The 26,053-nt window shown below is 41.6% G+C and overlaps 2 protein-coding genes and 1 pseudogene across 6 annotated transcripts in view; 2 read left to right on the top strand and 1 right to left on the bottom strand.

The window, feature by feature from the left end:
* Window positions 1–25,856, bottom strand: GDE1 (glycerophosphodiester phosphodiesterase 1). 3 transcript variants are annotated; one of them, XM_081560804.1, is made up of 6 exons: window positions 25,466–25,856; window positions 9,707–9,882; window positions 7,911–8,016; window positions 4,285–4,377; window positions 1,884–2,095; window positions 1–632 (listed from the first exon to the last, which is right to left on the bottom strand). In XM_081560804.1, the coding sequence occupies exons 1-6, from the start codon at window positions 25,724–25,726 to the stop codon at window positions 485–487; spliced, it is 996 nt and encodes a 331-aa protein (XP_081416930.1). In that variant the 5' UTR covers window positions 25,727–25,856; the 3' UTR covers window positions 1–484. The 3 variants fall into 3 exon arrangements, with proteins under 3 accessions (XP_081416930.1, XP_081416932.1, XP_081416931.1); XM_081560806.1 differs by having other exon boundaries at window positions 9,707–9,878; XM_081560805.1 differs by lacking the exon at window positions 4,285–4,377.
* LOC145532164 (coronin-2A pseudogene) lies at window positions 14,623–16,218 on the top strand (annotated as a pseudogene).
* Window positions 24,675–26,053, top strand: part of CCP110 (centriolar coiled-coil protein 110) — a 29,661-nt gene continuing 28,282 nt past the window's right edge. For 2 of the 3 annotated variants that reach the window (XM_081560783.1, XM_081560786.1), the window contains exon 1: window positions 24,675–24,802. The gene's annotated coding sequence lies outside the window, so the exon portion shown is untranslated. The remainder of the gene's footprint in view (window positions 24,803–26,053) is intronic. The other variant, XM_081560780.1, reaches the window with a different exon arrangement.

Raw genomic sequence — 26,053 nt, 5'->3', positions numbered from 1 at the left:
TTTTCCCTTAGTGCTCCTTTTAATGATTTTATTAGTATGGTCACAGGTTTGATGTCTACAGTACATTGATAATGTAGCTAGATACAAACATCTTAAATAAGTAAATTACGTGTGTCAAGTTTTAAAATGTCTACTCCGAGTGATCATGCATTTCCCATGCATTTGCATCTGCACCCCCAAATTGCACAATACAATCTGTGCTTATCTTCACTGGGCCTTGAAGTGTGCCTCCTCTAAGTCAGGGCAGGAGTGTTGTGCCTTTTTGCAGACCCAGACTTTGAAGAGCATCCATTTTGAACTCAGGCATTCCATGGAGCACGGTGGCTACACTGGGTTTTGCTTTGGTTCAGGTGAAAACCCAGGTACGACTATTGCTTATGTGAGCCACCCGATCCCTCAAGGACTTGGGCTTATTGATGTCCCTGCGTGAGGCCCACAGACAGTTTCTGTAGCTGTGTTTCCTCCCGGGGAGGGGGGGAGGTGTCTAGAATTGAGGTGTGCAGTCTTCCAACATGCTGTCAGTGATATAGCTGGAACCAAGATGAGATTCATAGTAACTTTTTTCATCAAAAGTATTAACAGTCCAAGCAACAACCTGAATGCCTTTAGCTGACCACTTCTTCAAGTAGTCCCTGGAGAAAGAGGAAAAATCAACCATTAGAATAATGCCAACTGTCCCAGAAATATCTAATGGTCACTAAGTATATTTACTGAAGACTAACAGCACCCAGGAGGAGCCTCTTAACCGGCCTCTGCACTGCAGCCAGACTGCTCCAAGCCCAGCATGAGCGCTTCCCCTCCACTGCTGCGTCTTTAGACACTTCACTTTAAACACTTTAAACAGCTACCTCCTAAAAACAATCCCTTGCTGCCACGTGCCCCTCCTGGAGGCTGTAAGCAGTGGCCTAACCCCAACAGTTTCTTTGGCCTCATCTTATGCCACATTCCCTTTCTTTTCTGTGCTGTATTCTTTTCTGTGTGTGAACCAATTTTTCGTGCAATTCCTTGCAAGAAATAGGCTCTTTCCTGCCACAACACTTTGGCACGTGTTTTCCCCTCTGACTTGGATCTTGATCCCTACCGTCCTCAGTTCCCTTCAGATCTTAGCTTAGTTGTTTAGCTGTTACTTCCATAGGGATGTTTTCCCTGACTCCTTTACTAGGAGAAATTAAACAGTATACATGCACTCTTCTCTCCTATAAAGCATTTATCTTAGCTGTAATTTAATATTTATTGGATCGCTTTTTGATTAGCATCTCTCTCTTCCTCTTGACTATAAACTCCATGAGGGCAGGCCATGGCTTCCTTTTTTTCACCATGGCCATCATCAACTTCTTAATACAGAACCTTGCAATACCATAAGCAGACATCAAATATCTACTGAACTCAATGCATGCATGCCTGAAATAATATAACTTAAAAACTATAACCACCTGCAATACACAGCTATAAAATTACCAAAACAGATTCAGAGAATGCTAACAGTTTAGGAAATGGAAAGTTTCTCAGAAGCAATGGAGTGGAGCCTGTAGGAAAGCTAGGAGAGATGAGGCAGGCGCCCACAAGACGTCTTCCCTGGATCCTGTGTTGGTTTTTGAAGGGAGTCAATCATAAGGAAATACAATTTCTCTGTTTCTGTTGTCACAGTTTGACACTATTTCTTTAAAATGCACTAAAAAACAAGAATAATTGATCAGTATCTTTTGGAGACAGTGAAATAGGCCTGAACTCTTCCCACCTAAGCAGCTAATGGCATTCCAAATTAATAAAGGCATGGCCGGCTCTGTGGGTGGGAACCAATGCAGGTGTCCACAGTTGATCCTCTTTTTCCAAGAAGAACATTCAGGAAATGTGTCAGGAGAAGATAAAATCTTCCAACTTACGGGGATATAAAATCCTTTTGTGCGAGGAAAGCTGAAATTCCACACAGGTACCACAAGATATTATGCATACTCCAATCGAGCAAAATGTCCAATGCCACAAACATGGACTGTTTCCAGAAAGTATCAAAGCGTGGTTTCCCATCTCCTGTGTGGCTAAGGCTCCAAGGTCTATGAATTAAAGCTGTTACTACATTCTGATCTGTTTGTCTCATCTGAAAAGAAATTTGGGGAAAGAAAGCCATAATCACTTAACTCTAATACCTCTCATTTGCTCTTTAGATTTAGCCAATGTACTCATTCTGAATGAGGAGGTCATAGGTGGTATGCTGCCCCATGTCTACTAAATACTCTATCATAAATCCTTTGAGAAAATAACGTGTTAGATATAAAGATGTAAATATACAGTATAAACAAGAACACTTCCTCCACAATCCTAAAAGAATTGCAATCCTATCTTTAAAATGAGAACATTATAATTTCAGGGTCAAATTTTAACAATGTCACAAAGGGTAACTTTTAATTTGATATGGATTTAAATTATGGCTAGAGATAATTAGAATGCAATTAGGATGAAACCATGACCATTTCAAGATGGGCTGGTTAGCTTTTGATCCTTTTTAGAGAAAATGGCTAAAAAAAGGTGTGGGGGTGGGGAAATGTGCTGAGAGAAGTGAGAAGAGAGAAGTGGGGGCAGGGATGAAGACAAAGCAATGGAGAGATGGGGGATGTGGATGGAATTCTTTCAGTCTGTGCTCTATGCTGCTCTGGAAAACGTATCACACATTTTAAAGGTCTGTGGTTAAGGAAGTTTGGGAAATGCTGATTCAAATGTCTGAAAGCCCCATTACACTATTCATCTCAATGACACTTTATATCTCAGTAGGCTCTACACTTTTATTGTAAAATTTTAAATATATGCTATGTTGGCCATTGTTGAGGAACCAACTCATTGCTTTGGAAACTGGTGAACAAAGTTTTTAAATTAAGCATTTATTTGCTACTGAGTAGCTAAATCATAGATGAGAGTTCCTTTCTGTAGAAGAATTCTACCTAGCTAATGTGCTTAGTTGCTCAGCCATATCTGACTCGTTGCAATGCTGTGTGGCCCACCAGGCTCCTCTGTCCATGGGGATTCTCCAGGCAAGAATACTGAAGTGGGTTGCCATGCCCTCCTCCAGGGCATCTTCACAATCCAGGGATCGAACCCAGGTCTTCTGCATTGCAGGTGCCACCAGGGAAGCCCATTAATACTGGAGTGGGTAGTCTATCCATTCTCCAGGGGGTCTTCCCACCACAGGAATCGAACCGGGGTCTCCTGCATTGCAGGCAAATTCTTTACCAGCTGAGCTAACTGGGAAGCCCCTAATCTAGCTAATACATGAAGAATAAATGCTAGACTTAAAATATTGATATTTTACAACTGCTAGTAAATGCCAGAACTGGCCACTGGCATCAATAGCAACTGCTGAAAACTCAAGTCAGTATGACATTATGTACCTCCTGATGGAAAAAGACCCTCACTTAAGAAATTACCTTGCCAAGAATAATTAAACCTAATCTGATTTATAGCTGTCACTACCAACTTATAGGAAATATACAGAGGAGACAATGTGTTCAATTGTATAATTAGCAAAATCCAGACTTTGGTAAATAAACTCTACCAAACAGTCTGGTTTCTTCAATAAATATATCACAAGGATGGGGGGGTGTGGACAAAATTTACAGGTTTTAAGATTTAAATTCTAACATGAAGTTCTTATTTGGGTCCTGATTCAAATGAATAATTTGTAAAAGTCAAAACCCAAAAACTATGATATTTGTGAGACAAATGAAAATTTATACATTGGATATTTTATAATCTTAAGGACTTCCCGTTAATGGTTTTAGATGGGATAATGATATTGTGATTATGTTTTTTTAAGATACTTAATGCAATTTTTATGGATGAAATGTCTGGAATCTGCTTCAAAATAACACTGGGGATAAATGGGATTATAGATGAAACAAGGATTATTGTTAAAGGTGGGCTTGCTCTACTATCTACATATTTCAAATTAAGGCATATTTTAAATTGTCTGTTATAAGACTTATTTTTTAAAAAGGTCTATTCTGCTGTTACTTAGTAAGATGTAGAGATATATAATTCTTTCTGTTCTGAGAATGCTTACCAAAGTAATCTGAATGAGCTATAAACATAAAAGGAGCTAAAAAGGAATCAAGGTACTTTAAAACAGGGTCCAAGTACCCTCCCCCTTCCCAAATTTTTGTTAATTTAAAAGAGGGGTCTCTTTAATTGATTCAGTTCAGTATAATAGGCATCTATCTTATGTTTATTTAGTCCATTGCTATTATCACCACCAACTAACATAATATTACATACAACAAAACCCCAGAATTTTACCTTATAGATAACTTCTGGCAAGAAAGAGCAGACGATACTATTATTGTATAGTTGAGGAAACTCCATATATACTTTTTTTAGAGCATCAGTAGCCTGTAAAACAGAGAGATTCATGTATTTAAAATCTATTAAAATGTAGTCCCAGCCAGTAACTACTGTATTATTAAGTTCAGTTCAGTTCAGTTCAGTCGCTCAGTCGTGTCCGACTCTTTGCGACCCCATGAACCGCAGCACGCCAGGCCTCCCTGCTGCTAAGTCACCTCAGTCGTGTCCGACTCTATGCGACCCCATAGATGGCAGCCCAGCAGGCTCCGCCGTCCCTGCGATTCTCCAGGCAAGAACACTGGAGTGGGTTGCCATTTCCTTCTCCAATGCATGAAAGCGAAAAGTGAAAGTGAAGTCGCTCAGTCGTGTCCGACTCTTAGCGACCCCATGGACTGCAGCCTACCAGGCTCCTCCGTCCATGGGATTTTCCAGGCAAGAGTACTGGAGTGGGGTGCCATTGCCTTCTCTGCCAGGCCTCCCTGTCCATCACCAATTCCCGGAGTCCACCCAAACCCATGTCCATCGAGTTGGTGATGCCATCCAACCATCTCATCCTCTGTCGTCCCCTTCTCCTCCTGCCCCCAATCCTTCCCAGCATCAGGGTCTTTTCCAATGAGTCAACTCTTCGCATCAGGTGGCCAAAGTTTTGGAGTTTCAGCTTCAACATCAGTCCTTCCAATGAACACCCAGGACTGATCTCCTTTAGGATGGACTGGTTGGATCTTCTTGCAGTCCAAGGGACTCTCAAGAGTCTTCTCCAACACCACAGTTCAAAAGTATACAACTCTATTAAATACATCAGAAGTTTACTAATATATGGGGATGTTCAAAGGAGTCTTGGTAGGTTGCATTATCCACTAGGATGCCTTTTAAACTCATAGCAGCAGGTATGTAAGCAGCTGGGGTACTGCTGCTTTACTATTTTGCTGAGAAGCTCCCCTCCTGTCATACTTTGGAAAAGTATGGCAGACTACAGGCCAGTGGAGGCTGCAAGCAAAATTTTAAAGTCTTTTCCTTATATCCCAGTTTAGCCACTAGGAAAGGTCCTTTTATTCCTACAACTCTATCACTCTCTGCCTTTCCTAGCTGAAGCAGCAGTCAACCAGTCTGGGAACTAGAAAGGATAGATTTTCTCAGTCCAGAGAGAGAGGAAATGTCTGAGAGGAAAGGCCACCCAACACCAGCATGGCGGGAGAAGTAATGGGACAGGGAGAAAGTGGGGAGAGCTGGAAGTCTCCCAACTCGTCCCAGGATGAGCAGAGGTTTCTTTTTGTAGCAGTCCAGCTACCTAATGAGAAGAAATGACACAATTAAAATACTGGCACTGTGTAACCTTTACTGAATTAAGAGATCTGGCCATCGAACCACAGTAGCAGCTAACAACAGAGGTGTCTAGATGTTAAGTGGACTATAATGTTGTTACATCATAATTCTTGAAATACCCCTAATTTTTGGAAAATCACATTTAACCTATAACCAAATAGAAGCAATGAAATGCAATCCAAAAAATAAGAAAGGAATTATTCATGTCATGCTCCCCTTCATTAATATCACAAAGTATGCGCTAGAGAGTTGAAGTCATTTTCAACCAACATGCACTGTGTGTGGTATTTCATCTGGATTCTTTATCTAATTCTCACAATGACCTTACATGGTCATTTCTTACGTTGTTCCCTCTTTGCCCACAAGGACACTGAACCTGATCAAGGTTAACATTACACTGTAGTAAGTGACAGTTTAGTCATGATCTCCAACGCCTGTGATCTCGCTCCTGTACCGCATCTCCAATTTGCTGCTGACACCTGTTTCTTTATAGTCCCATCTTGGTGAATTAGATCACTATGCTCTATCCAAAGCTGCCCAAACCATCAATGAACACCCAACCAGGAAGCTCAAATAGCAATACCTGGATTAAAAAGCAAAATTTCTTCTCCTCCCTCACCCCTCCTTATTCTAAGAAAATAAGCAAGAAGGTCAGTACACTGTGGGTGAAACGTAGGGCCTATCAGGGTTTCCAAACATGGGCCATATCATCAATAAAACCTTAGGTGCCCATTAAAAATACACGTTCCTTGAGCCCATGACCTGAGCCATTTTTAGGATTTAATCTCTGAGTGGGGTGGCCTAGGAATTTGTATTTTCAATATGTATTCCTGGTGATTCTGAGGCAGACTGACTGAAAAACCTAGATATAGAGAACCATCAGTTTACCAGAATAATAAGTAAGCCAGAGCACCCTTCTCCTCTTTCTTCAAAAATGGGAGTTTATTGTACTTAACTTAGAGGTTCATATTTCAGGTTTTAACAATTGTTTTCAATTTTAAATAAAAAATTTTTTTCAACATTTTTTATTTTTAATAAAAGTTGGTATCATTAGAACTCTCCAGGATTTCACAGGCAAGGATAATGGAGTGGGTTGCCATTTCCTTCTCCAGGGGATCTTCCTGACCCAGTGATCGAACCTGTGTCTCCTGCTTTGGCAGGTGGATTCTTTACCACTGAGCCACCTGGGAAGCCCCTAGCTGGTCATAACTGATCATAATTATCACTGGGGGAAAATACCCTAGTTGTATAAATGCATAAAAATGTATTTGTACTTGAAAAGTTAAGAGAACAAACATAACATGAACCAGATTTTCCCATTGATTTCCACTGCAATAATGTGTTTTTATGTATAAAAGTATATGTTCTAAAAGTTATGCAAAATCTTATTTGAAATATAATACCATATTTTAAAAAAATTATAGTGAATAAAAGTATAACTATTCAGGTCATAGAATAAAAAACTATATGTAAGGGGGACTTCCCTGGTGGTCCAGAGGTTAAGACCGTCTGTCAATGCAGGGGACATAGTCCACCATCTTCCCTGGTCCAGGAAGATCCCACATGCCACTGAGCAACTAAGCCTGTGCACCCAGAACCTGTGCTCTGCAACAAGAGAAGCCACTGCAATGAGAAGTCCGAGTACTGCAATGAAGAGTAGCCCCCGCTTGCTGCAACTAGAGAAAGCCTGTACGCAGTAACGAAGACCCAGAACAGCCAATTAAAAAAATAAATAAATAAAACCTATACAATAAGGGACAGAAATCATACAAAAGGGGCAAATCTCTGTAGAAGATAAATATCCTCTTAGCTATCAGGAGCTTTAAATACAGCTTTCTTTAAATTCAGTCCACAGCTCTCTATCTAAGACTCTTATCAGCCAGATCCAACCAAGTCTTGTGTTCAACTTCTGAAGTTCTTTTTGTGAGGTTACTAGAGTGGTCTATTCAAGAAGTGCCTCTTTACTGTTTATTTAATATCTTTTGTGAATGTTTTATCCAAATAAGAGAAACCTGACTCTTCTATTTCATGCTAGTTGTTGAAAATTAGGAATTAAACAGTTCCATCAAAGTTTAAAAGATTAAAAGATTCCATACTTTACTGCTTCCTTAAAGATGTGGATTTCTGCTTTGTAAAACTTCCATTATGCAAATATAATTTGTAAAAATAATTTAATAAGAAAATATACAATTAATTTTGAAACAGACTAGCAAATAAAGAGGTATTTTCAAAAGAGAAGCCTATGGAATAAACTGTACCTTATATGCATGGCCCTTGACATCAAAGAAGATTGTGAGGTTATGGTTTAGGCACTCTGCAACGGCTTCTCTCAGGGTAGGGATCTTTTCATTAGGGAAATCATTCCTACAAGAGAGGGAAAAGGAACAGTACAATGTAGGAAAAAAGAAAAGATAAGAAACAGACATCTGACAAATGTCTCCCAACCAAAGGAAGAGTGTTTTCACCAACTTCCTTTCTCTAACCATCCCAAAGTCCAAGGACAATTTACTATATCTTCTTAAACCTAATTAAAGATATTCTAGGCCAAAGAACAGCAACAATAAAAATCATTTACTTTTCAGGCATTCACTGGATTTATAATTAGTAACTTTAAAGGGCAGAGTATATGCCATCTTTGGAGAACTCAAGAGACTTAATTTTAAGATTGTGACTTTTCTAATAGAGTCTTATGCAGGAGAACTTCCTAGCAATACATATACATCTGTTAACTGTATTGTTGTACATTTAAGTGCAACTTTTAAAAATAATTTTCTAATACATAAATTTTTTAATAAGAAAACGAAAGTTAAGTGTCTTTCACACAAGAAACCAGCTTTTCTCACATAATGAAATTTCAGTCTACATGATTTAACATTTGCTAATTCAACCACATTATTCCAGCGTTAAGATCCTGGTTTTAAAAAAGATAGATAACTTAAATAGTACAGTAAATTTTGCCAGCCACTCTATTAATATTGTATTTCCTACAACATGGTCTCTAAATACAAGTTAATTATTTGGTATTCAAGAAAAGAAAATGCAGCCTTTCAGTTATGGAACAAAGATTGGTTGGGTTAAAGACATTAAGATGGTATACTGGCTCCAATAGATGCCTTCTTAAGTATTTTAAGGGTGATGCTGACTCTAAGCATTTTTGCTTTAAGTGTTGACTTTGAACTTTATATCTTAATAGCTACATCACTGTAATATGAAAACCAGCCTTTCCCTCCTCTATAGCAGAGCAATAAAGTAACTGTAATAGTAGAGAGCAATTTCAGCAGCCTTGACTCATAACTTTCAAATGTTATCAATATCCTTTCTAAAGTATGACCTCCTTTGGCTGACTTTTTCTTTTAGTTCCAAAGAAGAAAGTCCAAGTCATCTTGTGGGGAGGACTATAACTTAATCACTGGGTCAGATAAATTGACCAGAGAACTGATATAACATGAATTACAGTAAGAACACATTTTTCAGTATTACAAAGACAAGAAGAGAAGGATTTAAATAGTCACATCACAAAGTGTATTATCCAGTATACCAATTCCAAGGTTTTTATAGCTGTTAATGGTGGGATGGGTATGGGTTCTGTGGTCATACACGTTTGAGAAACACTAAATTAAAGGTAAGAATTGATTGACAGGGATACACTGACAGATGTATCCCTAAGGGAAACATCTAAAGTATACAGTGTTTGATCTTATTTGATCATAGAACTCTTTTCTTTGGGAACATCTTATAGAACTAGCTCTGATAAACATACACAAACACACACACACACACACACATACAAATTTATGACAGTACAAAGTAATTGCCATGTTAGAATATTGTCTTGAGAACAATTCTGAATCAAATCTGGCCTCAGTGGGAAAAGATAAAAAACATCTTATTTCTGTTGTTCTGGGCACGTGCTTGTTACTTGGGAAACCTGTATATAGTAGAAAACAAAACATAACAAAACAACTCTCCTGGAGAGAATTAGAAGGTGCCAGTGTCTTTCTGTGATCTCCAACACAAGCTGAAAGATATGTTTAGGCGACAATACACCACTTACCTTAATCTGTGATTTGCTGCAGGATTAAGCTTCCTAATTTGTTCAAACGTCAAATCACACAATCGACCGGTGCCATCAGTCGTCCTATCTACTGTGTTATCGTGCATTAAGACAGGAATCCCGTCAGAAGTAAACTCAAGGTCCAGTTCCACGCCTGCTGCTCCATTCTTAGCTGCCTTAACAAAAACACCGATGATTTTACTGTCAAGTGGCCACAGATGTCATTCTGCAATCTAAGCACTCAAGATGACCATCAGAGCTGGCTAAGCCGACTGTTTCTTTTACTGATTCTATTCCCTTCCTATACAAAATAGCAACCCAACCTGTTTCTTTTTGTCATGGATGTTAATCTGACTTCAATACAAGTAAGGTTAGGTGGTGCTAGTGGTAAAGAACCTGCCTGCCAAGGCAGGAGACTTACAAGACCAGAGTTTGATCTCTGGGTCAGGAAGATCCCCTGACCGAGGGCATGGCAACCCACTCCAGTATTCTTGCCTGCAGGCTCTCAAGGACAGAGGAGCCTGGCGGGCTACAGTTCATAGGGTCACACAGAGTCAGACACAACTAAATGACTTAGTACGGCACAGCACAAGGTTAAAAACGTCAATATAAGTAATTCCATAAAAACTCTGACTTCCCCGCTTTTCTCATACTCAAGACTGGCAAATGGGGAGACTTTTGGAATTTGTTTTCTCTGGTTGCTTTAACTATATGGGCCATTAACGGCTTACAATTGCAAACGTTTAGTCAAATTTCACTGTTTACCCACACTCTCTGGTACACAATCTCTGATGACTCCTCTGTGTTTGTTGATTAGCTGGCCACTGCAATACTTTGGCATAAACTGGATAAGTCAGGTTTTTGTTGGTTTAACTCCATCCTCTAGAGCAGAAACACCAAGCCTGCCTCTAGGAGACACTACATTTGTTAACGTGAGCAGCATTGGCTGTTGGCCAACAAGTTGGTGAGCCCAATAAGGCACAGAAGGATTTATCTAAAAATAGAACATGAACATCAAGTTTGAGGGGCCACGCTCCTCTGAGACATACTGTCCAACATTTGCTTCCTTGGCTTTTTTGAGACAATGAAGATATGAAATGCTCATTATGATAAAGACCTTAAAAAAAATAAATTTTTGTAATTATGCAAGAACATGAAATATTTTTTTTAATTAGGCAAAGACTTACTGGATGTTAACATTTTGCCATATTTGCTTCAACTTCTTGCTGCCCTAAAACAGTATGTATTATTTTCAGTCACTATTCTAACTGCTTTAAATGTATTAACTCATTTGATCATCACAACCCTTTAGGAGGTACTATTAATATGTTATTTAACTTATATGCAGAGTACTTCATGTGCAGTGCTGGGCTGGATGAAGCACAAGCTGGAATCAAGATGGCTGGGAGAAATATCAATAACCTCAGACATGCAGATGACACCACCCTTAAGGCATTAACTGAAGAGGAACTAAAGAACCTCTTGATGAAAGTCAAAGAGGAGAGTGAAAAAGCTGGCTGAAAACTCAACATTCAAGAAACTAAGATCATGGCATCTGGTCCCATCACTTCATGGCAAATAGATGGGGAAAAATGGAAACAGTGACAGACGTTATTTTCTTGAGCTTCAAAATCACTGCAGATGGTGGCTGCAGCCATGAAATTAAAAGATGCTTGCTCCTTGGAAGAAAAGCTATGACAAACCTAGACGGCATATTAAAAAGCAGAGACATTACTATCCTGACAAAGGTCCGTATAGTCAAAGCTATGATTCTTCCAATAGTCATGTATGGATGTGAGAGCTGGACTATAAAGAAAGCTGAGTGCTGTGGAATTGATGCTTTTGAACTGTGTTGTTGGAGAAGACTCTTGAGAGTCCCTTGGACTGCAAGGAGATCCAACCAGTCAATCCTAAAGGAAATCAACCCTGAATATTCACTGGAAGGATTGATGCTGAAGCTGAAACTCCAATGCTTTAGCCACCTGTTGCAAAGAACTGACTCATTGGAAAAGACCCTGATGCTGGGAAAGACCGAAGGCGGGAGGAGAAGGGGATGACAGAGGATGAGATAGTTGGAGAGCATCACCGACTTGGTGGACATGAGTTTGTGCAAGCTCTGAGAATTGCTGATGGACAAGGAAGCCTGGCGTGCTGTGGTCCATGGGGTTGCAAAGAGTCGGACATGACTGAGCAACTGAACTGATCAATAGGCTCATTTTCAGATGAGGAAAACTGAGAGAGATTAAGAAACTGGCTCTGGGTTACACAAACAAGGATGTGGTAGAGGATGCACTTTCTTTCTTTAAATAAAAATATTTATTTATTTGACTCCACCAGGTCTTAGATGTGGCATGTGGAATCTTCATCCTCATTGTGGCAATGTTAACTCTTAGCTGTGAGGCATGTGGGATCTAGTTTCCTGACCAGTGATCGAACCTGAGCCCCTTGAATTGGGAGCATGTAGTCTTAACCACTGGACTACCAGCGAAGTTCCGAGGCTACACTCTTAACCACATGACCTTACTATCACACTACACATACAGCTAGGTCTTTATATATTTACTACACACTTAAGTATCAATAAAAATATACGACACTGCAGTGTATAGTAGACATTCAATAAATATTAGGTATTGTTATTATGCTCTTTTTAATGACTTTAATTCTAATAGTCAAATTTATTATGTCCTTTATAGGTGGAGATTTGTCTATTTTACTTAAATCCTTTCTTAACCTCACTTATAAAGATACATAACTATTTTTTTCTAGGCTTCAAAGGTTGATTTTCACATATATTACTAAGATTTCCCACTCTAAAAATTCCAATCCCAACACTAATCGGCTATGTCATCTAATTACTTATATTACTCTGGCCTGTTTCATCATTTTTAAACTGACGCTTTTCTAAGAATCTTAAGAGTTGTTGCGAGAATTTAGAAATAATGCATGAAAATAACCAAGCTTGGTGCCTGGCTCATAGACAGTACTCAATATAAGCTATTATGACTAGAAAAACACTTATGCCTCAGTGAAAAAGTCATTATATAAGATGTAATGCTTCCATCTACACTAATTAAAGGTACATCTTTTGATAAGAGTAAAAGTGTACCTTTTCTAAGTTAAAGATATTAATTATGCACTGGTAATCAACACTGGTTATATATTTTATAACATAAAACAAGATCACATTTCCAGTATTCACAGTGCATCTCTCTCACTGTAACACAAATGTTAACCTCATTCTTTGAGGCTAGTAATTAGGTTCAATTATACTTTTATTCATTATGGTCATCTTTATTTGGCTACCACACAAAAAATAACAATGGTGAGAAAATAGTACAGTGTAGTATAGTAATTGATAAATAACCATATAATACAAATTCTTGTATTTTAGCAAAAACAATTAGTAATAGAATAGTACAGCACAGTATAGTAATAGAAATCAGATCAATGATTGCCTTAGGGCAGAGGCAGGAGTAGAGGTTGACTCCAAAGAGAACACATATGAACATTCTAGGGTGACGGAAATGAACTGAAGTGGTGGCTATCCAGGTTTATGTTTATCAAAACTCATCAAAGTGTATACTGAAATATACCTTTAATTATACGTAAATTATACTTTGACAAAACTGACTTTATAAAGTATCTGCTTTAACAAAGTCATTGTATTTTTTTATTGACCATGCTGTGTGGCTTGTGTAATCTTAGTTCCCCAACCTCCTGCATTGGAAGCCTGGAGTCTTAACCACTGGACTGCCAGGGAAGTTCCAAAGTTATTATATTCATATGGCTTTTGAGATACTATTCACATACCATAAAATTAATCCATTTAAAGTATACAATTCAATTTTTTAAAGCATATTTGCAGTTGTGCAACCATCACCACAATGAATTTCTGAACATCATCATCGCCCCCCCCAAAAAAACCCATACCCATTAGTAGTCAGTCCCCACCTCCCCCTCCAACCCTCCCAGTCCCTGGCAACTACTAATCTACTTCTCTCTCTGTGGCTCTGCCTATTCTAGACATTTTAAAAAAATAGAATTCTATAATATGCAATCTTCTGTGACTAGGTTCTTTTACTCAGCATACTGTTTTCAAGGTTCATTCATGGAATACAGGTATGAGGACTTCATTCCTCTTCCCTGCTAAATAATATTCCATTGTGTGGATATAGCACATTTTACTCACCCTTTCATCAGCTGATGGATATTCCTGTTGTTTCCATGTTTTGGCTGTTATGAATAATGCTGAGAACATTCTTTTTCTGTGTGAACATTCTCATATGATGCACGTTTTACACGGTGCATGTTTGCAATTCTTTGAATATATACCTAGGAGTGGAACCACCGGTTCAGATGGTAATTCTATACCTAACCTTTTGAGGAACTGCCAGACTAGTTTCCCATCATCAGTGTATGAAGGTTCCAATTTCTCCATAATCTTGTCAATACTTCTTCTTGTCTTTTTGCTTATAGCTGTCCTAGTGGGTATGACAGGGAAAGGTGCACCCAACTAAATGCAGAGTTCCAGAGAATAGCAGGGAGAGACAAGAAGGCATTCTTCCATGAGCAATGCAAAGAAATAGACGAAAACAACAAAGGGGGAAAGACCAGAGATTTCTTCAAGAAAACTGGAAAAATCAAAGGAAAATTTCATCCAAAGATGGGCACAATAGAGGACAGAAATGGTAAAGATCTAACAGAGGCAGAAGAGATCAAGAAGAAATGGAAAGAATACACAGAAGAACTGTACAAAAAAGACTGTAATGACCCAGATAACCACGATGGTGTGGTCACTCACCCAGAGACAGATATCCTGGAGTGTGAAGTCAAGTGGGCCTGAGGAAGCACTGCTGCCAATAAAGCTAGTGGAGATGATGGGATTCCAGCAGAGCTATTTAAAATCCTAAAAGATGGGAGCAGCGGCTGCGCAGCCCTGGAGTGACTTTAAGATATCATAGCACCCCCAGTACTGGAGCTCCAAGTCCCACCACATCTTTGGCAAACCAGCCAGCAAGAACTGCTACGACTCTGTGCCCATCACCCACAGGGTCCCAGACAATCATTTCTGCGCTCTGAACCCCCACTTCATTGCAGCCGTGACTGAGTGTACTGGTGGGGGTGCCTTCCTTGTCATCCCCTTGCACCAGACAGGAAAGTTGGATCCCCACTACCCAAAGGCCTGCGGGCACAGAGGGGATGTCTTAGATGTCAAATGGAACCCTTTCAATGATTCTGAGATCGCCTCCTGCTCTGAAGATGCCACGATTAAAATCTGGGACATCCCCAGGCAGCTGCTGACTAAGAACCTCACAGCCTTCAGGAAGGAGCTGGTGGCCCACGCTTGCAGAGTGGGCCTGGTGGAGTGGCACCCTACGGCTGCCAACATCCTCTTCAGCTCCGGCTACGACTACAAGGTGATGGTCTGGAACTTGGATTCAAAGGAGTCTGTAATCATGAGCCCCGTGAAGACAATTAACTGCCACCAAGACGTGATCCTCTCCATGTCTTTCAACACTAATGGCAGCCTGCTGACCACTGCCTGTAAAGACCGCAAGATTCGGGTTCGGGACCCCCGAGCAGGGGCCATCCTCCAGGAAGCCAAGTATAAAGGGCACTGGGCCAACAAAGTGCTGTTTCTGAGGAACCTGAAGAAGCTGCTGTCCATAGGCACATCCCCATAGAACAGCTGGCAGATGGCCCTATGGGACTAGGACAACCTCTCTGTGCCTGTCACAGAGGTGGACCTCGATGGCTCCTTGGGCATGCTATTTCCCTTCTATGATGTGGACACCAACATGCTCTACGTGGTGGCGAAGGGAGATAGGAACATCCGCTACTATGAGATCAGTGCCAACAAACCTCACCTGAACTACCTGACGGAATACCACTCTTATAACCCACAGGAGGGGGGTTATGCCAAAGAGAGGTCTCTACGTGTCTTGTGAGATCTTCCATTTCTACAAGCTGATCACAACCAAAAGCCTCATCGCATCCCTATCCATGATTGTACCCCAGCGGTCAGAATCCTACCAAGAGGACATCTACCTGCCCATGGCCAGTGCCCAGCCCTCTCTGACAGCCCAGGAGTGGCTCAGTGGGATGAATAGAGCCCATCCTGATGTCCCTTAGGCCTGGTGCCGAGCCACTGAGCCCGCAGCCTCTGCCCTCAGAGAGACCCCTCTCTGTCCCCACAGCCTCCACCTATCCTCTTCAACCAGGCAGAAAGGCTGGTTGCAGAGGATGGCCGGAGGCCCTTCTCCCTGCTAGAGGAGAAGGCGCCAAGGTGGGCGGCAGAACACAGACTGGAGAAGAAAACCTGGCTCACAGATAGCTCTGACATCTTCGAATGCCCCCCACCAAAGACAGAGAACGAGCTGCTGCAGATGTCCTATTGGCTTCAAGATGAGATCCAAAGGCTCTGGAAGCTGGTGACACAGGACAAGGTCCAGGCCAAACAGCTGGAACTGGAGATGAGAAACTTGCGGATGAGCTCACAGAGGCTCTGAGCAGAGTCCTCTGCCCTCCTCACCCTCAGGGACACCAACTGGCTCCATGGGGAGGTCCAGAACCAAACCATAGGTCCTCTGAGAATACCCACTATTTCTATATTTTTTATCAGAAAAAAAACTCTTGGTCGCTGAAAGATTCCAGTGGGACCTGCTGCCAATTTTCCATTTGCCTTATTAAAACAATGGTGTCTGAACTGACTCTCTTTACATGATACCTTGCCTTCGGTTTACTTGTTTTGAAGGATCCACGATAACTTCTCAAGGTGAAAACAATACTGTAGAAAGTTAGAGCTGGAAGGACCCAGGGGGTGAAGCTGCCTCTGGTTTTCAAGCTGTGGTTCATAGCAAGGCAGGATGGGGAAGGTTAAGCCAGGAGGGCTGTTTTGTAATATTGGTTTCTATGGAATACATAATTCTGCTACTAAAAATTAGAACTTTGCAAAGCGAATAAATAAATAAATAAAATAAAAATCCTAAAAGATGATGCCATTTCCTTCTCCAGGGGATCTTCCTGACCCAGGGATCAAATCCAGTTCTCCCGCATTGCAGAGAGAGGCTTTTACTGTCTGAGCCACCAGGGAAAATTAAAAAAAAATTAGAAGTTTGCAAAGCAAATAAATAAATAAAATAAAAATCCTAAAAGATGATGCTATTAAAGTGCTGCACTCAATATTGCAGCAAATTTGGAAAACCCAGTAGTGGCCACAGGACTGGAAAAGGTCAGTTTTCAATCCAACTGCAAAGAAAGGCAATGCCAAAGAATATTCAAATTACCCTACAACTGCACTCATTTCACATGCTAGCAAGATTATGATCAAAATCCTTCAAGCTAGGCTTTAGCAGTATGTGAACAGAGAACTTCCAGATATACACTCTGGATTTAGAAAAGGCAGAGGAACCAGAGGTCAAGTTGCCGACATCTGCTGGGTCATAGAAAAAGCAAGGGAACCCCCAAAAAAACATCTACTTCTGCTTCACTGACTACACTCAAGCCTTTGACTGTGTGGATCATAACACACTGTGGAAAATTCTTGAAGAGACGGGAATACCAGACCATCTTACCTGCCTCCTGAGAAATCTGCATGCAGGTCAAGAAGCAACAGTTAGAACTGGACGTGGAACAACGGACTGACTCCAAATTGGGAAAGGAGTATGTCAAGGCTGTATATTGTCACCTAGCTTATTTAACTTATATACAAAGTACATCATGTGAAATGCCGGGCTGGATGAAGCACAAGCTGGAATCAAGATTGCAGGGAGAAGTATCAATAACCTTGGATATGCAGATGACACCACCCTAATGGCAGAAAGCAAAGAGGAACTAAAGAGCCTCTTGATGAAAGTGAAAGGGGAGAGTGAAAAATATGGCTTAAAACTCAGTATTAGAAAAACTAAGATCATGGCATCTGGTCCCATCACTTCATGACAAACAGAAGGGGAAAAGGTGGAAGCAGTCAGTGACACATTTCCTCTTCTTGAGCTCTAAAATCACCATGGATGGTGACTGCAGACATGAAATTAGAAGACGATTGCTTCTTGGCAAGAAATCTATGACAGACCCAGACAGTGTGTTAAAAAGCAGACATCACTTTGCCAACAAAGGTCCATATAGTCAAGGCTATGGTCTTTCCAGTAGTCATGTATGGATGCGAGAGCTGGGCCATGAAGAAGGCAGAGCACCAAAGAATTGATGCTTTCGAACTGTGGTGCTGGGAGACACTTGAGAGTCCCTTGGACAGCAAGAAGATCAAACCAGTTGATCTTAAAGGAAATCAACCCTGAATATTCATTGGAAGGAGATACTGAAGCTGAAACTCCAGTATTTTGGTCATCCAGCTGAGGCACTGATAAAGACCCTAACACTGGCAAAGATTGAAGGCAGGAGGAAAAGAGGGCAACAGAGGATGAGATGGTTGGATGGCATCACCGATTCAATGGACATCAACTTGGGCAAATTCCAGATGGTGAGGGACAGAGAAACCTGGTATGCTGCAGTCCATGAGGTCACAAAGAGTTGGACATGACTTGGTGACTGAACGAGAACAACAAAGGTGTATGAAGTAGTATTTCACTGTGTTTTTGATTTGCATTTTTCTGATGGCTGACAGTGTTGATTATCTTTTCTGATGGGCTACTTGTACACCACAATTCTTCCAACAAATATCAATATTTATTGAGTGCCTACTATGTATCAGTCACTGTTCTAAGTAGTGAGGAGATAGGTGAGCAATGAAAAAACGGAACATGGATCTCACATTTTAGTGGGGAGAAAGAGATTATAAACATGTTACATGTACTATGGTAGTGATAAAAGTTTGAAAAAGAAAATGGAGGGTAATGTGAAAGTTAAGGCAGGTAGGAGTCACTAGACAAGGCAATCAGGGAAGGCCTGTTTAAGAATATGGTATCTGAGACCACCATAGAAAGCCCAGAGATAAACCCACACACCTATAGGCATCTTATCTTTGACAAAGGAGGCGAGAATATACAATGGGGCAAAGATAAGTCTTTTCAATAAGTGGTACTGGGAAAACTAGACAGCTACATGCAAAAGAATGAAATTAGATAAATCAAAATGGATTAAAGACCTAAATGTATGATCAGAAACTATAAAACTCACAGGCAAAACATTCTACGACATAAATAACAGCACGATCTTCTATGACCCACCTTCTACAGTAATGGAAATAAAAACAAAAACAAACAGGTGGGACCTAGTTAAACTTAAAAGCTTTACACAGCAAAGGAAACTATAAACAAGGTGAAAAGACAATCTTCAGAATGAGAAAAAATAATAGCAAAGGAAACAACTGACAAAGGATTAATTTCCAAAATAGATAAGCAGGTCATGCAACTCAATACCAGAAAAACAAACAACCCAATCAAAAATGGGCAAAGGACCTAAACAGACGTTTCTCCGGAGAAGACTGCTGGCAATTAAACACATGAAAACACATGAAAAGATGCTGAACATCACTATTAGAGAAATGCAAATCAAAACTACAATGAGATATCACTTCCCATCGGTCAGTACGGCCATCATCAAAAAAAATCTACAAAGAACAAATGCTGGAGAGGGGGTGTGGAGATAAGGGAACTCTCCCGCACTATTGGTGGGAAATGTAAACTGATACAGCCAAAATGCAAAACAGCATGGAGATTCCTTAAAAAAACTAGGAATAAAACTACTATATGACCCAATAATCCCACTACTAGGCCTATCAGTTCAGTTCAGTTCAGCCAGTTCAGTCGCTCATTCGTGTCCGACTCTCGGCGACCCCATGAATTGCAGCACGCCAGGCCTCTCTGTCCATCACCAACTCCCGGAGTCTACCCAAACCCATGTCCATCGAGTCGGTGATGCCATCCAACCATCTCATCCTCTGTCATCCCCTTCTCCTCCCGCCCCCAATCCTACCCAGCATTAGGGTCTTTTCCAATGAGTCAACCCTTCGCATGAGGTGGCCAAAGTATTGGAGTTTCAGCTTCAACATCAGACCTTCCAATGAACACCCAGGATTGATCTCTTTTAGGATGGATTGATTGGATCTCCTTGCAGTCCAAGAGACTCTCAAGAGTCTTCTCCAACACCACAGTTCAAAAGCATCAATTCTGCGGCGCTCAGCTTTCTTCACCGTCCAACTCTCACATCCATACATGACCACTGGAAAAATCATAGCCTTGACTAGACGGACTTTTGTTGGCAAAATAATGTCTCTGCTTTTAAATATGCTATCTAGGTTGGCCATAACCTTCCTTCCAAGGAGTAAGTGTCTTTTAATTTCATGGCTGCAGTCACCATCAGCAGTGATTCTGGAGCCCAAAAAAGTAAAGTCTGACACTGTTTCCACTGTTTCCCCAGGCCTATACCCTGAGAAAACCGTAACTGAAAAAAATACATGTACCCCAAAGTTCACTGCAGTACTATTTACTAGGCGTACTAGGACACAGAAGCAACCTAGATGTCCACCGACAGATGAATGGATAAAGCAGCTGTGGTACACATATACAATGGACTACCCCTCAGCCATAAAAGGAATGATTTGAGTCAGTGCTAATGAGGTGGATGAACCTAGAGCCTATTATACAAACTGAAGCTGTTATAGAAACCATGGTGGTGGAAAGAGACAAGCGGCACTTGGAGATGCAGAACAGGGTTTATTTAGCACCAGCGTGGGCTCAGCGGAGTCGCCTCCAGACTGCCCCCCCACCCCTCCAACCCTGGGCTCCGCCCCAGGCAGAAGCAATGGGCAAGCAAGATTACAGAAGCAGAGGTGGTGAGGGGTGAGCAAAAGCTGTTTAAGCAAGATAACTGGCAGAAGGCAGAAAGTTGTCTTTAGGACTTTCCTGCTCAAGGAGCTCAGCCTCCCCCCAACCCCCTACACGGACCCTGCCCCAGGCAGCTTAAGTTTCACAGAAGCAATGAGCAAGCAAGATTACAGAAGCAGAGGTGGTGAGGAGTAAGCAAAAGCTGTTTAAGCAAGATAACAGGCAGAAGGCAGAAAGCTGTTATTCTCGATGGGGGTTGGTATTCCAGGTGAGGGTTCCCACCTCGAACCAAGTCAGAAAGAGAAAAGCAATTACCATATATTAATACATGTATGTGGAAACTAGAAAAATGGTACAGATGAACCTATTTGCAGGGCAGCAATGGAGACGCAGACATAGAGAAGAGACTTATGGACACTCTGGGTGGTGGGGGGAAGGAAGAGGGTGGGATGAATGGAGCGAGTAGCATGGAAACATATACACTACCATATGTAAGATAGATAGCCAATGGGAATTTACTGTATGACTCAGGGAGCTCCAACCAGGGCTCTGTGACAACCTAGAAGGGTGGGATGGGATGGGAGGTGGGAGGGGTGTTCAAGAGGGAGGGGACATGTGTATACCTACCGCTGATTCTTGTTGATGTATGGCAGAAACCCACACAATGCTGTAAAGCAATTATCCTTCAATTAAAAATAAATAAATTAAGAAAAAAAAGAATATGACATCTGAGCTGAGACTTGAGTGATAAAGGGAGTCAACAATACAAAGATCCAGAAGAAAAGTTTTCTAAGTAAAAGAAATAGCGAGTATGATACAAATGCCACAAGGTAGAAAGGAGCCACAAAGTACCGACTGCCTACAGGGATCTATTCCTTTTCTTCTTCCCTGCTGGCAGAGAGCTGCTTTCGCCTGTGTTCAGTTTTCTCCTGTGCTGTAAGCGGACCATTACCAATCCCTCCTTGAGTGTGTGCGTGCGTGTGGGAGAGAGCAAGACTGACAGAGAGAGACTGACTTCTGGAAAGACTTATGGAAGAGGGAGTGGAGTCTTTTCTTGAGGTCAGATGCTGATACACAAGAATATGAGCCCTGGGGTTGCAATGGTCACCTGGCAACTATCAATACAATGAGGGCTATCAATATAGAACAAATATGCCACAGGTGGCAGAGCAGAAAGATCAGTAGAAACCGAGTCCTCCACAATCACAAGTTGCACAGCTGAATAAACCATTCTAGAAGTTACCTCTCCCACACGTACCTCTTATGGAATATAGTCCGCTTATTGTTTGAAATATTTGAAGTCAGATTTTCTATTGCATGAAGCTAAAAGCATCATTAATAAACACCCAAGGTAGTTTAACCAGAGAGAGTGGGGGCTTTGAGAAAGGTCCAAAACAGAAAGCTGTTTTAATTTTACCTAAGTGCAACAGAAAAACAACTGGAGGGTTTTCAAAATTGGCAGGATTTAATCTGAATTATACTTTTAAAGCTGCACTCCGGCCCCTCTGTGGAGAGTGAACTGCAGGTTTAATTTCATGCTTCAGTCACTGGTTGTAACTGTGAATCTTTCTGGAATGCATTCATTTCACCTCTCTCAAGTTTCTCCTTCTGTAGCTATTCTGTAACCTGCCAGAAATTCTACCACTGTCAAAATGTCTTCCCTGAATTTTTACATAATGGGATGTTTAATATAAATCATGAGCTGCAAACAAGCAAAGGGAGGAAGAACAGGACAAAAGACAAACTCTAAAGGGAATAAACTACATACTTCTTTTGAAATCAAGAGGGATGTCTTCTGCAGTCTGTATTCGCTGTCTTCAGCAGCTAAATTCTGTCACAGCTAAACCATTCACTGACAATGACCTCAAGCTAAATGACATCTCATTTCCTCTTAAAACCAGGAATCAGCTTGGAACCATGTTATTTAATCATAATTACATAAAGACATGTTCAACCTAAACACATAAGATATGAATGGAATTTAGCTATAATTCCCTTGCAACACAACAGGATATGACACACTCTATCTGTGCATGTGTATTTTGCATACATATACTTCCACATTTAATATGGTTTATATTTAGTTGACAGGTTCTTGGCCAAACCACAACATCCATTGGTAAATACTTATGAATACCTTCTGTGCTCAATTAACATTGAGTTATACTTTAAGGCATGGACATGAACTTGGGCAAACTCTGGGAGATGGTGAGGGACAGGGAAGCTTGTTGTGCTGTAGTCCATGGGGTTGTGAAGAGTCAGCTATGACTTGGCGACTGAAGAACAACATACTTTTAAGGCAATTTATATAAAGGTAAGTTGAAATGAAAGCCAATAACAATTTATGTTTTTTTCTCTAGTAATTATTCTTTTTCATGACAATTTTTTCTCCTGTGTAGTTATGTTACTTCATCCAATCTTTCAGTTTGTTTAGAATAAGAACTACATTCTTCACTATCTTTAGACTTATTTTTAAGATTTATTTCAGCTGGAGAATAATTACTTTACAATATTGTGATGGTTTTTGCCATACATCAGCATGAATTGGCCACAGGTATACATGTGTCCCCTTCCTGCTGAACGCCCCTCCCACCTCACTCCCTACCTCATTCTGCCAGGTTGTTAGAGCTCTGGCTTTGGGTTCCCTGCATTATACATCAAACTTCCACTAGCTTTCTGTTTCACATATGGCAATGTATATGTTTCAATGCTATTTTCTCAAATCATCCACCTTCTCCTTCTCCCACTATGCCCAAAAGTCTGTTCTTGATGTTTTTCTTTTATTATTTTTGCTTGTTTGTTTTTTTATTGTTTTATTTTGTTCTTTATGTTTTTTAGACTTATTTTTAAGCAGAATGCTGGAAGAGCTGCTCTGTCTCCCTTCTGTCACAAAGAACTAAAGGGAAAGAAGCATGAAAGACATAACTTGGTTTATAAACAGTCAGATGCCCTTCACCAAATTAAAACTGCCTTCTGACCCTCTTCCTTCGTCAGACTTAAAACTTTTTACCTTTACTCTGTCTTTAGATTCTTGGCCCAAAGAGCTAACATTTGTGGAATCTTATCTTGGGCCGAGCACTTTATGTAGACTACTTTACTGAATCACAACTGATTAGGCGAATATTAACATTATGTCCACTTTATAAATGAGGAAACTAAGGTCAGAGCTAGGATCAGAGTGAGGCAAGGTATGCTATGCTTGCTACATCCTACCCATGACTCTGACTGGGATACAGAGCACTTAAGCAACTCGCTCACCACACAAAACTGTCTGTCCCCTAGCTGGACAAAAAAGGTCAGTCCAAATTCAACATCCTGGAACATGAATATTCTAATCTACAACAAAGAGCACTGGGGCTTGGAATCAGAAGGTGCTACCGCGCAGGGCCCTGTGGAGCTCGTGGGCTCAAAGACTTATCTGTGTCCCCCCACTTCTTATATTATAGGAAACAGCTTTCAGTCAGCCTCCATGACCTTCCCTGAGTTCCAAAGGGCAGATTCAAGCAGTTGTTAATCAGGGAAGGGAGTGGATGTGAGACCAGGGAGAAACAGTCAAGAGCAGTCTTGGGGCAAGGTCCTGTTTCCCTATCAACAGATAAACACAGAAATATCTTTGAGCTATTTTACAGGTACTGAAACCCCCTCCAGGTGGGAGAATTTATGATTAAGGATGGTATGCTGTCCAGAAGCATGTAGACCCCAGACCAGTTGGACCTGAAGGTTGAAGATGTTGACTCCCACTTACCTCACCACCAATCCGTCAGAAGAATGTCTATGAGCTGATCATGCCCTCTTTGAACAATTACTATAAAACTTCTATCTTCCCAAAGTGGGGACACCTCATTTTGAGGGCATTAGCCCATTGTGGCCCCCTTTCCCTGGCAAAGCTTAATAAAGCTATCTTTTTCTACTTCACCCAAAACTCTGTCTCTGAGATTCGACTTGGCACCGGTGTACAGAGAAGCTGAGCTTACAGAATCAAAGGCTGAATTCGAGAAGGAGCTGTGTGTGTTTGAGCCAGTTTTCCTACTGACTCAATGTTAAAATAGTTTTTCAGAGAAATGAGAGGATCAGATATATTTTCACAGATGCAGTAGTGCCTAGAAAACTGCAAAGCTCTCTTACTAAGCAAGTGATCATTATGATGAAGTCTGGAGACTGTCAAGAGAGCCTTGTGAAAAGGGGAGGCAGAAATCATCAGGAGTCTTGCTGTCAGGGTTGTCTGACCATGGGGATCCTGATAGGGAGACGACCTGGATAGTTTGGAGGACAGATAAAGACAGCCCCTGTGAAAGTGATCCACTTAGAATATGTAAGCTAACCACTGAGCAAGACTGTCCTTAACCAGGGCAGATTTCCTGCTTCATTCACACACCAGCCTTTGTTTAGCCCCTTGAAGTCAGGCCATATACTGTCTATTCTGTTACCTGAGGATCCCAACATCATTCCCACCTCAGTACCTTTGCACTTGCTGTTTCCCTTTCCTGGAGCACTTTTCCCCCAGATTCATGGGTGGCTCTTAATAATTACAGTTTCGGTTCAAAGGTCACTTTTCAACAGGATTTCTGTCTGCAGTAGCATGATTTCTCTCTCTAGTCATTCCTTATTGCGTTAGCCTATTTCTTCATTGCACTCATTACTCTCTTAAAAGTATCTCACTTACGTGCTTACTTGTTTAAGGCCTGTCTCCCCTACTCCAACGAAAGCTCTGTGAAAGCAGGGACCCTTTCTGTTCATGACTATCCTCAGTACCTGGCACATAGCAAATACATAGGTATTTGCAGTGTTCCATAAATACTTGGAAGTCCGGAGACTTTCCGGAATTCAGACGGATTGATGGCCACTTGAATGTATTCTTTGTGGACGAATGGGGAATGGCAAGGCCATCATGAAAAGGCTGGGGAACCTTCGGAAAGGCAGGCAAAAGTCCAATCTCCCAGGAGGGGCGCAAGGGCGGGAGGCGTAGGGGACTCACCTGCCGAATGGCCGCCAACGTGTTCTCGGGAGCGTCGTGGCTGCCTCCGCGGTGGGCGATAGCGGAAACGCGGTCCCGGGGCTTGAGCACCTGCATAGCCCTGCGGGATGGCACCGGCTCAAAGCTGAAGAGGCGCAACAGGAGGTAGAGGCTGCCAGTGAAGAGGCAGGCATTGAAGGGACTGCGCGTCAGCAGCAGCAGCACCAGCAATAGGAAGGAGAAGGGGCCCATGAGGCCCCCCTGCTCCTCCCACAGCCACATGCCGGCGCCCGCACCGGCACGGACGGGAGGCCCGGACCCGCCGGGCTCCCAGGACAGGAGATCGAGAAGCTAGGACGAGAGCCCAAAACGCCGGTGGCAGCTAGCACCCTTTAGTGGACCAGCGCCGCACAATGGCGGCGGCCGCTACTTCCGGAGAAGGAGACCGAGGCCCAGCCAATCAGGGCCGAGGATCTCCAGAGCTAGGGGGCGGAGCCGCTGCCAAGGCAACGGAGGCGGGCTCAGGTTCCCGGCTGGCATTCCAAAGTGGCTTTGGGTTAACCTGCGGTCTGGACTTTTACCAGGGCTTTCAAACTCTAGAAAGAAGGG

Source organism: Giraffa tippelskirchi, chromosome 13 (assembly GCF_054371585.1).
Source record: "Giraffa tippelskirchi isolate mGirTip1 chromosome 13, T2T-mGirTip1v1.2.pri, whole genome shotgun sequence".
Taxonomy (NCBI): domain Eukaryota; kingdom Metazoa; phylum Chordata; class Mammalia; order Artiodactyla; family Giraffidae; genus Giraffa; species Giraffa tippelskirchi.
Note: the sequence above shows the minus strand (reverse complement) of the source record. Positions and strands in the feature narration are given on the sequence as shown.

Bases quoted from the DNA above. Each gene is read 5' to 3' on its own strand.
- GDE1 (XM_081560804.1), bottom strand. From the start codon at position 25,726: ATGTGGCTGTGGGAGGAGCAGGGGGGCCTCATGGGCCCCTTCTCCTTC. The intron at 2,096-4,284 runs GTAAAATTCTGG...ATTTCTTTTCAG, and splicing joins TGCCAGAAGTTATCTATAAG to ATGAGACAAACAGATCAGAA. The intron at 633-1,883 runs GTAAGTTGGAAG...CTCTTTCTCCAG, and splicing joins CAAAAGGATTTTATATCCCC to GGACTACTTGAAGAAGTGGT.